The 14,058-nt window shown below is 35.2% G+C and overlaps 1 protein-coding gene across 2 annotated transcripts in view; it reads right to left on the bottom strand.

Annotated features, from left to right (window-relative positions):
• The window catches only part of LOC138370303 (glutamic acid-rich protein-like), a 12,689-nt gene extending 62 nt beyond the window's left edge, over nucleotides 1-12,627 (bottom strand). Inside the window, exons 1-7 of one of the 2 annotated variants that reach the window (XM_069334320.1) lie at nucleotides 12,382-12,627; nucleotides 10,362-10,460; nucleotides 9,609-9,811; nucleotides 8,920-9,081; nucleotides 7,732-7,899; nucleotides 5,085-5,207; nucleotides 1-306 (exon numbers count right to left, since the gene is read on the bottom strand). The exon at nucleotides 1-306 is cut by the window's left edge and continues 62 nt beyond it. In XM_069334320.1, coding sequence (XP_069190421.1) covers nucleotides 86-306; nucleotides 5,085-5,207; nucleotides 7,732-7,894 — 507 coding nt within the window. In that variant the 5' untranslated portion in view covers nucleotides 7,895-7,899; nucleotides 8,920-9,081; nucleotides 9,609-9,811; nucleotides 10,362-10,460; nucleotides 12,382-12,627 and the 3' untranslated portion in view covers nucleotides 1-85. The other variant, XM_069334319.1, reaches the window with a different exon arrangement.
• Nucleotides 12,628-14,058: the final 1,431 nt, after the last annotated feature.

Genomic DNA, 14,058 nt, shown 5'->3' on the forward strand with positions numbered 1-14,058 from the left:
TTCATAGAAATTATATTGTTTTATAAAGGAAGTAAGATTGATGGGAGTCACCTCTGACTCAATTACATTATCAAAAAATAGTTTATTATCTGCTATCAGACAAATTGTGCGTTATTTTCTTCTGAACCATCATGACTTGCCCTCTTCCAACAGATACATCTTCCTTCTTGACTATCTTCAAATTATTTCTTTCTTCTTTTCTATTTGATGGCTTCAAAATAATGGACGTCTTCGACCCTTCTAAGATATGATCTTTGGGAACCCTGATGAAGGTACTTGCTTCAGCAGTAAGTAGACACTGATGTGCTGAAAATGTGGAAAACATAACATATATAATAAATATTTATTTCTTGCAAAAAACAAAACACCAAAATCACAGAAATTTGGAACCATAGTAGTCTGTAGACAGAGGCCACCAGGCATTACAACAATCGGTAGACAGAGACCAAGAAGGGCAATTGTGGTGCCACAATGGTTTCCAAGAATCCTAGCATAGATTATTTGAGTTAAAATTGGTTTACTTTTACCAAGGGGCCATTTGGAGGTAGGCCCACCCCAGTACCCAGTGTGTGTGTATTCTTCCAAATAGTGTAGAGGTGCCATAGGCACAATCAGAGCACTGTATAAACATCAGAGGTCCGCGGTTGTTCAACGTCCTCCCAGCGACTATAAGAAATATTGCCGGAATGCCGGACTACCATGATGGTGAAATATGGATCTCAGAGTACAATCTTTTCAAATGTGATAGGAAACACCGGCTTCAGGGTGGGGTCAGCCTCTACATCAAAGACACACTCATCTGTACTGAGCTGCTAAACACCTCAAATGATATGGTGGAAGTGCTGATAATCAAAATAGAGATCCTAAATGTACTTATTGTCTTTGTATATAAGTCACCAGAGGCAAACCCTCAGCAGTTTAAACACCAACTAATGAAAATAGAACACTGCTTGGAAAACCTCACAAATCCAGCTCCGAACATCATCCTGCTTGGGGACTTCAACCTACGGCACCTGAAATGGAAGCACCTGGCTAATACAGTAATATCAGAAAGAATACCAGGAAGTAGCCTAAATGAACAGGCACATGCAAATGACCTGCTACAGATGTGCGACAGGTTTGCCTTAAACCAGCAAATAAAAAAACCAACTATAAAGAACACGCTGGACCAAAATTTTCACTAATAATGATGAATTGATCAGGAACATAATGATTACAAATACCTGTTACTCAGATCACAACTTAATTGAAGTTATGACAACCATGGGGAATAGACCTTCAAAACCAGTCCAGATTCCCGGTGGAGGAGATTTCAGCAAATTCAACTTCAATAATAAACAGATAAACTGGGAGCAAATAAACAAGGTCTGCACAGAAATAAACTGGGAAGAACAGCTAGAAAATGCATATCTGAACCAGTGCCTGGAAAAAATAAGCTCAGTAGCACTAAAAATATGTTTAAACCGCATACCCCTAAGAAAAAAGAGGAAGAGATGCAGATTGGAACGAGAACGTCGTTCCCTATATAGGCAAAGAAAGCGAATCGCGGAACAACTTGAGTCGCACCCTATCTCAAGAACGGCGAAGAAGGTTATGTAGAGAAATAGAAACAATTGAACTCAAGCTACAAGAATCATACAAAACCCGGGAGAGGCAAAGAGAGCAAAAGGCCATCAGTGAAATAAAGAGGAATCCGAAATATTTTTTCTCCTATGCAAAATCAAGATCAAAAACCACATCTAGTATCGGGCCCCTGCGAAAGGGAGATGGAACTTTCACCGATGACAACAAAGAAATGAGCGAGCTACTGAGGAAGCAATACGACTGTTTTCTGCGAGCCATTAAACGCACTAAAGATTTCTAACCAAAATGAGTTTTTCATGGATATGATACCAACATCAAATCATATATCAGACGTCACCCTATCCCCACTGGATTTTGAAGAAGCCATAAACAGTATGCCTATGCACTCTGCACCAGGCCCGGATTCTTGGAACTCCATATTCATCAAGAACTGTAAAAAACCACTATCACAGGCCCTCCACATTATGTGGAGACAAAGCCTAGATACTGGCGTTATCCCTGATATACTAAAAACAGCAGAGATAGCACCACTTCATAAAGGAGGAAATAAGGCAGAGGCAAAAAATTAGACCGATAGCACTAACATCGCACATCATAAAAAATTTTGAGAGAGTGCTAAGAAGTAAGATCACAAAATACATGGAATCACAGCATCTGCATAACCCCGGACAACATGGTTTCAGAACAGGGCGCTCTTGCCTGTCTCAGTTGCTGGACCACTATGATATGGCATTAGATGCTATGGAAGACAAACAAAATGCTGATGTAATTTACAAAGATTTCGCAAAAGCTTTTGATAAATGACCATGGTGTTATTGCACATAAAATGCGTTCAAAAGGAATTACCGGAAAAATAGGTAGATGGATCTACAATTTCCTGACTAACAGAACACAATGTGTAATAGTCAACAAAATAAAATCCAGCCCATCAACCGTGAAGAGCTCAGTCCCCCAGGGTACTGTGTTTGCTCCAGTACTTTTTCTCATCCTCATATCGGACATAGACAAGAACACAACCTATAGCACTGTATCATCCTTTGCAGATGACACTAGGATCTTCATGAGAGTAGGCAACATAGAGGACACAGCAAACCTCCAATCAGATGTAGATCAGGTCTTTCTATGGGCTACAGAAAATAATATGGTGTTTAACGAAGATTAGTTCCAGCTCATGCGCTATGGACAAAATGAAAATATAAAAACGGCAACCACGTAAAAAACTCGAGCAAATCATAACATAGAACGAAAAGGCAATGTCAAGGATCAGGGTGTACTCATGTCTGAAGACTTTACCTTTAAAGAACATAATAAAGTAGCCGTCACAACTGCAAGAAAAATGACAGGTTGGATAACAAGAACTTTTCACACTAGAGATCCTATACCGATGATGATACTTTTCAAAATGCTTGTGCTCTCTAGAGTGGAGTACTGCTGCACAATGACAGCCCCTTTCAAAGCTGGAGAAATTGCTGACCTGAAGAGCGTGCAGAAAACCTTTACTGCTAGAATCCACTCAGTAAACCATCAGTAAAAATTATTACTCAGTAAAAAAAAGTAACACATCTAAATTACTGGGACCGACTAAAGAGCCTAAATCTGTACTCCCTTGAGCACAGGCGGGAGAGATACATAATAATTTACACGTGGAAAATATTAGAGGGGCTGGTCCCAAACCTGCACACAGAAATAACATCACATGAGACCAGAAGACATGGCAGGATGTGCAGAATACCCCCATTGAAAAGCAGAAGTGCAACAGGTACTCTGAGAGAGAACTCTATCAACATCAGAGGCCTGAGACTGTTCAACACGCTTCCGCTACACATAAGGGGCATAACTGGCAAACCCCTCAGAGTGTTCAAGAGAACTGGATAAGCACCTCCAAAGGATACCTGATCAACCAGGCTGTGACTCATACATCAGGCTGCGAGCAGCCGCATCCAACAGCCTGATTGATCAGTCCAGCAACCAGGAGGCCTGGTCGACGACCGAGCCGCGGGGACGCTAAGCCCCGGAAGCACCTCAAGGTACTTGCCCTACCATCTACATGATTTGATGCTCTGCAAATACAGCACACATCAATTCATTGGCACACTTATATAATAATTATTTGAGAATATATAACAAGTACTTTATATTTAAATTATTTTTTTTTATATTTGTAGCTATACAATATTTGTATCCCTGGTTTCCATACAGTATATTCTAAACAAAATATATATTAACAAAACACATCACAACAAATAGTTGACAGCTGGTAGACTGCCAAATAACAAAAAGAGCTTTGAATATATGATCAGATATTCTTGAGATGGGACAGGAACCAAAGACTCGCCAGGTCCAAAAAGCACACTTGAAGCCTCCCCAAAACCTCCATTCATTCATTCACAAACTTCTCCCAAGACCATCATGAATTAATGAATGAATGCATGATGGTCTTTCCCCCAAGACCAAATGATCCAAGGTATGATCCAAATATTGAAATATATTCCCCAAAGATCAAAATATCCAAGATATGATCAAAATATTCAATCAAAACTAGTGACATCAAATCAGCTTATAGAGTGGGTATCAAATCAACAGGAGGGTATAAATAACAGGAGAATTTGAGTTAAACTAGATAGCTGCTTCCGCAAGTCAGACCTTTTCAAATCTGCAGTCTCTAGTAAATCAAATGTTTATGTGAATAAATGTCTGACCAGGTTCAGACAAAATCTCTTATTTAAACTGCGGGGTTTCTGGAAAAATTCCCCTGTAATTAAACATTGTTTTGTGGGAGACAATACAATTATAGCTAGGGGGACTGACACTGGAAAAACCTATTTTATAACAACTGAAGCTCACCTCAAATCTCCTGAATGACTGTGGGATAGCTGCTGAATAACCAGAGTTCAAATTATAACCTCATTTAACTACCAATGTGTACTTTAGCTCTGCCTTTCCTTCCAAAAGGTTTTAACTTAAAAAAAAAAAAATGGGTCTTCTTTATTATTGTCTCTTTTTTTCTTTTTTTACTTCCTTGTTCCATAGTACACTGGCTTTGCCTGTGTCCTCTAGTATAAACTTTATCATCCAGTGTACCTGAGTGTATCTCAATTTAATCTACCACATTTTGTTTTAGTGTTTTAGTGTAACTTTAATATTAAACTATAGTGTACTTATTATATTATAGTAAGTAAGCTATTAATTTTATAGATTTCATAATTGCTTTTTGACTTTTATTGGTCATCCATTGTTATTAATTATTCTAGTTCATTTTTACTTTAAGTTCCAATAAGTTTTCATTACTTAAATTACCATTAAGTTTATATTACTTTACAATTTTTAAATCTTTAAAATTTATAACTAAAACTGGACAAACTGGAGGAATGGCCCAAGAATATATACACCAGTTGATTGACAATTGAAACACAGGACCATAGAGCCAATCCTCAACCCCTGCAAACACAACTAGGTGAGTACAAGTTTTGCTTAGAAATCGAAGAATGAGTTTTGATTACCTGTCACAGTTGTATCTTGAGAAAGTCGGTGTTTCTTCATTTTTTTCAAGGACTTATCCTCTTGCTCTACATTCTTGTCTTTCGCTTCCCTGATCTTCCTCTTTTGATTTTCCTGAATGTGAACTGAAAATAAGGAAAACCTGAATAAAATATATATCCTCATTAAACAAAAATTGTGTTTCTCTACAGCTGCAGCTACAGATAACACACAAAGCCTCTCTACTTGAATTAATGCACATGCTACACACACAAACACAATACTTCAAATCTACAAAAGTGACAGCAGAGAAGACCCACTCAATTATAGACCTGTATCATTGACAAGTGTAATGTCAAAATATTGAAAAATCTTTACCATTGTTATCATTGCTGTCTTCTTATATGTGCTGTCAATCTGCTGTATGGTGTCTATTAATCTTGTTTAAATTACCAATCAAGCTGTCAGTGTAATCAATCAGAGCTTTAATATACCAATGGGCTTTAATATACCTACTATTCTCTCTCATCTCATTTTTTTTCTTGCAATGTATTTGTTATTTTATTAATTCTGCTAGAATTTACCTAATTAAAATTATCTATTAGATAAATGACCTGCCTGAAACGCTGCGCATACTAGTGGCTTTACAAAATTGTAAATACTATGCTATGTATTCTCACAAACCCAATGTACCTTCTTGTATATAAATAAATAAATAAATGAAATATATATATATATTTATATATATATATTTATATGTTGTACCTAGTAGCCAGAACGCACTTCTCAGCCTACTATGCAAGGCCCGATTTGCCTAAAAAGCCAAGTTTTCATGAATTAATTGTTTTTCGACTACCTAACCTACCTAACCTAACCTAACCTAACTTTTTCGGCTACCTAACCAAACTTAACCTATAAAGATAGGTTAGGTTAGGTAGGGTTGGTTAGGTTCGGTCATATATCTACGTTAATTTTAACTCCAATAAAAAAAAATTGACCTCATACATAATGAAATGGGTTAGCTTTATCATTTCATAAGAAAAAAATTAGAAAAAATATATTAATTCAGGAAAAATTGGCTTATTAGGCAAATCGGGCCTTGCATAGTAGGCCAAAAAGTGAGTTCTGGCTACTAGGTACGACATATATATATATATATATATATATATATATATATATATATATATATATATATATATATATATATATATATATATATATATATATATATATATATGTCGTACCTAATAGCCAGAACGCACTTCTCAGCCTACTATGCAAGGCCCGATTTGCCTAATAAGCCAAGTTATCCTGAAATAATATATTTTCTCTAATTTTTTTCTTATAAAATGATAAAGCTACCCATTTCATTATGTATGAGGCCAATTTTGTTTTATTGGAGGTAAAATTAACTTGGATATATGACCGAACCTAACCAACCCTACCTAACCTAACCTAACCTATCTTTATAGGCTAGGTTGGGTTATGTAGCCGAAAAAGTTAGGTTAGGTTAGGTTAGGTTAGGTAGGTTAGGTAGTCGAAAAAACATTAATTCATGAAAACTTGGCTTATCAGGCAAATCGGGCCTTGCATAGTAGGCTGAGAAGTGCGTTCTGGCTACTAGGTACGACATATATATATATATATATATATATATATATATATATATATATGTATGTTGTACCTAGTAGCCAGAACGTCATACTCGGCCTACTATGCAAGGCCCGATTTGCCTAATAATCCAAGTTTTCCTGAATTTATGTATTTTTCTCATTTTTTTCTTATGAAATGATAAATCATTCCATTTCATTATTTATAAGTTAATTTTTTGAAATTTGAGTTAAAACTAACGTAGATATATGACCGAACCTAACCAACCTTACCTAACCTATCTAAACGTAACCTATACTCACACAACTAAGTCAATAATTTATGTTCCTAATATAATATAATAATAATAATTCAAATAAACTAATTGGAAACAATTTATTGAAAATAAAGTAAATCAATCGGCCTATTAGGCAAATCGGGGATTGCATAGTAGGGCAAGAAGTGAGTTCTGGCTACTAGGTACGACATATATATATGTGTATGTATATATATATATAAAAGATTTCTTACATTCTTGAACAGACACTAGCATGCATAGCTTTTTGGGCAAGTCCTTAATCCTAATTTTAACACTCACATTCCCAGTAAGCAGCTCATATCAGCTGTCTAACTCCCAAGTACCTATTTACTGTTAGGTGAATAGGTGCATCAGGGCAAAAGAAACTGCCCATTTGTTTCAGCATCTAATAAAAATAGAACCTTGACCCTTAGGATTACAAACCCAGAGCACTGTCCACTGAGCCGTCAGGCTCTGATGTTAATTTTAATATTACTGTGAACTGGAATACATGAAATAAATTATATCAGCAGTCAAGTATAATACAACTAACAATTGAATTAATAGTGGTTCAGAACGGACCGAAACGTCTTTGTATTTTCATCTTTTTGTGTGTGGTTAGGACAACATTCTTCAGCAACATTATTGTGACTCATCAGCTGTATAAAATACAACTACTTTATGCAACAAATCAGTAATGTAATTGTGGAACCTAAAAACTTGTCTAAAATATATACAAGTTTTGCTTTGAATTTAAAAAACGAAGAATGAGTTTTTATTACCTTTAATAGTTGAATCTTCGGACAGTCTTCGTTTTTTCTTCATTTTCTTTAACTTAAGCTCTTGCTCCCCATTCTTTTCTTTTGCCTCACTGATGTTGATATCTTCTTGGGCATCTATATTATTTGTTGGTATCTTGTTGACACTTGATCCATTGTCCTGCATGTATGCTGAAAATTAAGAAACATGCGTAAATTTAATATGGTATCATCATTACAAAATATGTCCTCCAAAAAACTTTAATTGAAAGAAACACTGAAATGTGAAATTTGGCAGCAATGATTAACTATGTCATTATGGGAATTTTGGTACCCATATGTAAAGGAAGTCTCATTATCTGATGATATAGACCTGATGCAAAGTAAAGTGTGTCAAAATTATTTGCACACCCTCCTCCACTATGTGATGGAGTGAAAAAAGATATGTGAATTCGGATAATTCTATAACAAATGTTCAAGACATGAGGAAATATTTCATTCAAAATGATCTGCTGCCAGAAATCTTGGTCAAATATCACCAGTTTGCTAACTGTATGTAGTAACTAAGTGATTGTAACCTATCCACCGCTGTCCACTGGATGGAGGCAGTGTGCAAGATAAACATATCAATTGTGACACTAGCTCTCCACACATGTCAGTTGCTTAATTTAAAATCTGTACTCATGGTCGGTCTCGAGCCCCTTGTCAATGTGGTGATGTGCATGGAATTATGTAATTAGGTCATCAAGATTGAAACTTGCTTAGCTAAAATGAATTGCTTGGTTCAATCCCGGAGCCAATTAATTATGTGCCTCTGCAACCATTTCCACTACCGCTAACAACATGGATATGGGATGCATAATATATGAACTAAACTACTGTACTATGTAAATGCTTTTCATTATTGCCAACACAAAGGAACATGCAGGTTTTATGATTTTCAATGTTAGCTTATGCAAAATAATAATAATAATAATTACCAAGATAAAACAATTCGGTGAGATTATTAACATTTTTGCTTGACAGACCACTTCCTGGTAGCATGCCCTTTGTGGTATTTCTATTGCCGACCTCGTGGGCCTCGTAGCCTGGTGGATAGCGTGCAGGACTCGTAATTCTGTGGCGCGGGTTCGATTCCCGCACGAGGCAGAAACAAATGGGCAAAGTTTCTTTCACCCTGAATGCCCTTGTTACCTAGCAGTAAATAGGTACCTGGGTGTTAGTCAGCTGTCACGGGCTGCTTCCTGGGGGGTGGAGGCCTGGTCGAAGATCGGGCCGCGGGGACACTAAAGCCCCGAAATCATCTCAAGATAACCTCAAGACCTTAAAATAGATGACAGCAACTTGATAACCACCACCTTGTAGCTTAGAGACCTGCAATACAACAAAATAGTTACAAATATAACAAATATTTTTAGTGTTAATTTGAACACAGTGTTCAAGAGATATGGCTTCAATTATAAAAAAAAAAGAGATTAACTTTATGATTACAGAATATAAGATGGGATAACCATAAGCTTCTGAAACAGACAGCATCCCTCCCTCATACAGCATTGGGTACATCTGCAAAAGTGCAGAAGTACCGAAGTAGCTTAAGATGTACTTTTCTTACCTAGTTTAAGAGACCTACTGATAGTTATATCATTAAAGTATAATTACATAACTAATGGAAATTAAAAAAATATAAAATAACACAAAAATACTTATATAATGCACATTACTTTATTATTAACATCAATAAGTACAGTATACACCAAAATTGAAAATGTTAATACTAATTAATTATCAAATGGCTTAAAATCTGTTTATTTGTGGGAAAATTTAAAACCTAACAGAATGGATATTAATACAATATGATACAATTCTAATTGAAGAAATAACAGAATGCATGAAATACTTACAGATTTTTTCATGGCTTTAAATGATCTGCAAAGGTTTTGATGCTTAGCAGCTCTTCGACCCATTTCCTTATATTTATCCTCCCGCTCTACATCACCCTTACGCTTTTCATCTATAAAGCTGTGTCCACAGTTGCAGAAATGTCGACGAACACTAATGACATTACTGCAGATGGGACAACACCGCTGGAAAGGTTTCTTCTGGCCTGTAAATAAAGATAATCTGGGCAATCATAAAAAAAAGAGTAAAATGTTTAAAATGTAATACAGTGGTACAAAAAACACAGTAGCAGCATAATGAAAGACCACAAAGCAGTACAGTGCTACAGAAGACTGAGCGGAGAATTGTGATTGTATTATTGAGAACCTGTACAGCACCAGATTTTATTAATTACACAAGTAAACCAAATTTAATGTTTAAATAAGAGAAGAATAATCTGGAATTTTCAATGTAAATCAAAATTGCATATTTGTGAACTGCAAATAATTGAATTGGGACTCAAATACTTATTTTACTAAGTTTTTTGATCTTCCAATAACATTAAATTAATATTCAACTTAACTAACATTTTGTGGTATTAATAAAGTTTGAAATAGATATGCAATTTTAACAGACAAAATTGACAAAACAAAATTAAGATTTTATACTCTATATCTAATGATAATATGAACTTACACCCAAATAAAATTAATAACATACAAAAATAAAATTTAAAGTATATATTATAAACAAATCACAATTATAATGTAACTTACTTGAATTACTGGAAGCCATTGCTGTAATGTTCTCTCAGATAGAATTGTTGACAATGTTGTAATGTTGCAATTGATAATGTTGTCTGATTTAAATTTTACCTAAAAAAAACAAAAATAAATTATTAACAGATATACAATAGCATCAGTTTAGATTAATTATAAAAAAACAAAAATGCATATTTTTCATATATATTTTTCATGCATATTTTTCTACCTTGCATATAAATGCAAGGTAGAATGCATATATGCACCACTAAGATGGTGGTGCATGTATTTTATAACACATTTGAACAATGAAACTCTAAAGATGATACAGAAGACACAAGAAAATTGGCACTGTAGGAGACATTGAAAAAACAGAAATAACATGATTTTAACAGTGATAAGTTACAGGTGCTGAAGTATGGTAGAAACGAGGAAATTAAATGAAACAAGGAACACAGGACGATCAGACCTACTCTAAGAAGGAAAAAACATGCAAGAGATCTGAGAATTACGACGTCTGACGACCTCACACTTTGTGAACATAACCGAGCAAATATAGAGGCGGCCAGAAAAATAATGGAATGGTTTATGAGAATGTTAAAATTCAAAGACCCCACCCACAGTAATGCTAATACTATTCAAATAACTGGTGCTGTCCCATCTTGAGTATTGCTCGGTACTGACTCCCCCTTTCTGAACAGGAGAAATCTCTGAATTAGAGGAAATAAAGAGACCATAAACAGCAAACATATAAATGATAAAACATCTAAATAATTGAGACCGTCTCAAAGCTCTCAAAATGTACTCTCTGGACAGGAGACAAGAATGGTATCAAATAATACATATATGTAAGATACTAGAGGGCCAGGTCCCAAATTTGCACAGCATAATATAACAACATACTGGAGCTAAAGATACAGAAGGAAATTAATAATAGGTGTCATAGGTACAATCAGAGAGCAGAGTCTTAACAGTAGGGGGTTCAAGGGCTGTTTGCTAGGCTAGGCAAGGGTAGACTAGGCTTGGCTAGTGTTGGCTAGGTTATGCTAGGAAGAAGTAGGCTAGGCTGATTTACTCCACCAGTAATTGGCGGTCTGTCTAATTACAAGCTACCACAAGCTACACAAGCTTCACATAGCTTCCTGGCAATATGTTAGTAATGAATAAATAAGATATATTTACTCATTATAATGTTGGTACTGAATGTACAACACGAAAAAACATAATTTTAATCTGAAAAAGTATCTCTTTATAAAGAAATTAGACGAAAATAAAGAAATGGTGACACCAAATCAAGTCGACGATCCAAGCATCGGTTAGGTTAGGTTTGGTTAAGCTAGGTTAGATTTGGTTAGGTTAGATTTGGTTAGGTTAGATTTGGTTAGGTTTGATTAGGTTAGGTCAGCCTAACATATCATATTTATTCATTACTAACGTATTGCCAGGAAGCTTTGTGAAGCTTGTGTAGCTTGTGGTAGCTTGTGGTAATTAGACAGACCTGTAATTGGGGGGAAAGGGGGGAGGGGGGAACCTCAATATAAGCCTAATTTGTAGCTTCCTGTTCTCCGACACAATGATTTATTTTACGTCAGGCTTTCAGCACAGCCGCATAAAAAAACCTGGTTATTTATTTATTAATATACGAGATGGTACACTGGGGGTTAAGAGAGAAAATAGGAATAATGATGATTTTACAATCTTGCCCGAAACGCTATGCGTACTAGTGGCTTTAGGTATTGTATGTACTACCTCTATCTATAAATCAAACAGAATGTTTGTACTGTAACTCTGCATCTATGTATATATTTTTCCTAAATCAATTATTATTATTATTGTAAAGCCACTAGCACGCATAGCGTTTCGGGCAAAGATCCCGTACCCAGAAGCTGGGTATCTTTGGTTGCCCTGTGACTACTCTTATGACATTCCCTAACTCTTTATGACATTCCCTAACTCTTATGACATTCCCTAACTCTTATGACATTCCATAACAGTATTGTTAAACTAATAACAATGAACAGTAGTTCAATATTACCGGAATAATCCAACTCATGTGGCCATGTTTTTGTTGTGAAGCCCGGTCGATCAGTTCGTATACATCATACCTTCTTACGAAGGTTAGAGTCTTAAAAATGTCTTACCATTGCTGAGAAATCATAAGATATAATTATTTACAATAATACACTGGTTGTTTTTGTTGATTTAGGGGCGATGACATGAGTAAACTGGTTATGTTGTGATGATTTAGGGGCAACGAACTGTGGTTATTAGACTATGTTTTGTACATAAGCAAAAAAAACAAGATGTAATTCTTTTAATTATAACAATAATAACGACAAAAAGTTAATAATTAATGTACTTGTTAAGCAAAATTCGCAATATCTTAGTTTTCTTTAGGAAAAAAAAAGACATCTGGAAAAAGATCTGCATACTATGTCTTACATTTTATTCCGTTATTTACACTAAAAGAACAATTAAACGTACACTATCGGCCGTGCCTGGTGCACGAGCACCAGGCACGGGCACCGGGAGCATCCCAGACACTGCCTTAATCGACTGAGATTAAGGCAGTGTTATTTTCATTCCTTTAGAACAAGGAAATCTCATTCTTAAACTGTATAATATGAGCTGCGCAATAATTGCTGATCTTCAATAAAGAAATTCTGGAGGGTTTGTGCAAGGATTAGGATGAGTTAGCCTAGTTTTTACTGTATATCCGTTTCTGGTTACTCAAGGGTGACAGTGGCGGGCAACACGAGAATAACAGTGGCGGGCAACACGAGAATAAATATTTGTATAAATTCCAATTTCGATCAGATCTACTTGGGGATAGTTTACAAATGTTCGCCATGAAATTTACGTTTTCTTTAATAGCCGAAGAGCTTATTTGAGAAAACAGTATGGCATTGAATCAGCGTGGTAAAACAATTGTATTATTGACACGACGAGTATAATCGACGTAGTTTTTATATATGTTGCCGGCCGAACACATCCTTATGTGACGTTTTATACTTATGTTCTTCTAGAACATTCTATTGCGAACACATTGGTACAAAAATGAAATACGTACATCGAAAACTAATGTCAGAACAGTGACAAGAGTATACACTTTTAAATATGGCCGCTCGATCGCCGATACACTAATTTCATTTGGGGAAATTTATTTTTTCATACGCCGTTTCGCGACAATTATTTATAACTGATATAAATGTTGCAAAAGAAGTTTATGATTAAGTAACATATTACACATTAAAAAAAATGAATACATTAATACCTAAACAGTTTGTAAATACAGTGATAAATTGTGCCAAACATTACACAATATTATTTACTAAGAAGCGTATGACAACTCAAAACGGCATGATTTCAACAGGATTTTTTATAGTTGTCAAAAAACTCTGATTTTAATTATCAAGTATTTGTCACAATGTATTTTATATAATTATGAGGCAGTGGAACGACCAAATTGTTCTGTATTATAAATGCATAATGCTAAATTTCTATATACATAACAGTAAAATAATGACCACCTACATTTAAGGATAACTAGGAAATAGTAACTGGAAACTTTATTTGAACGAAAATTCAATACCAAATTTCTTAGATGTTTTTCTTAATATAAAGATCAACAGTAACGAATCTTATTCATTATGGACAAATTAACAAAAAAAAACATAATTTTCATTGAGGACCATGTATTAGAGCATACTTA

Source organism: Procambarus clarkii, chromosome 31, assembly GCF_040958095.1.
Source record: "Procambarus clarkii isolate CNS0578487 chromosome 31, FALCON_Pclarkii_2.0, whole genome shotgun sequence".
NCBI classification, from domain to species: domain Eukaryota; kingdom Metazoa; phylum Arthropoda; class Malacostraca; order Decapoda; family Cambaridae; genus Procambarus; species Procambarus clarkii.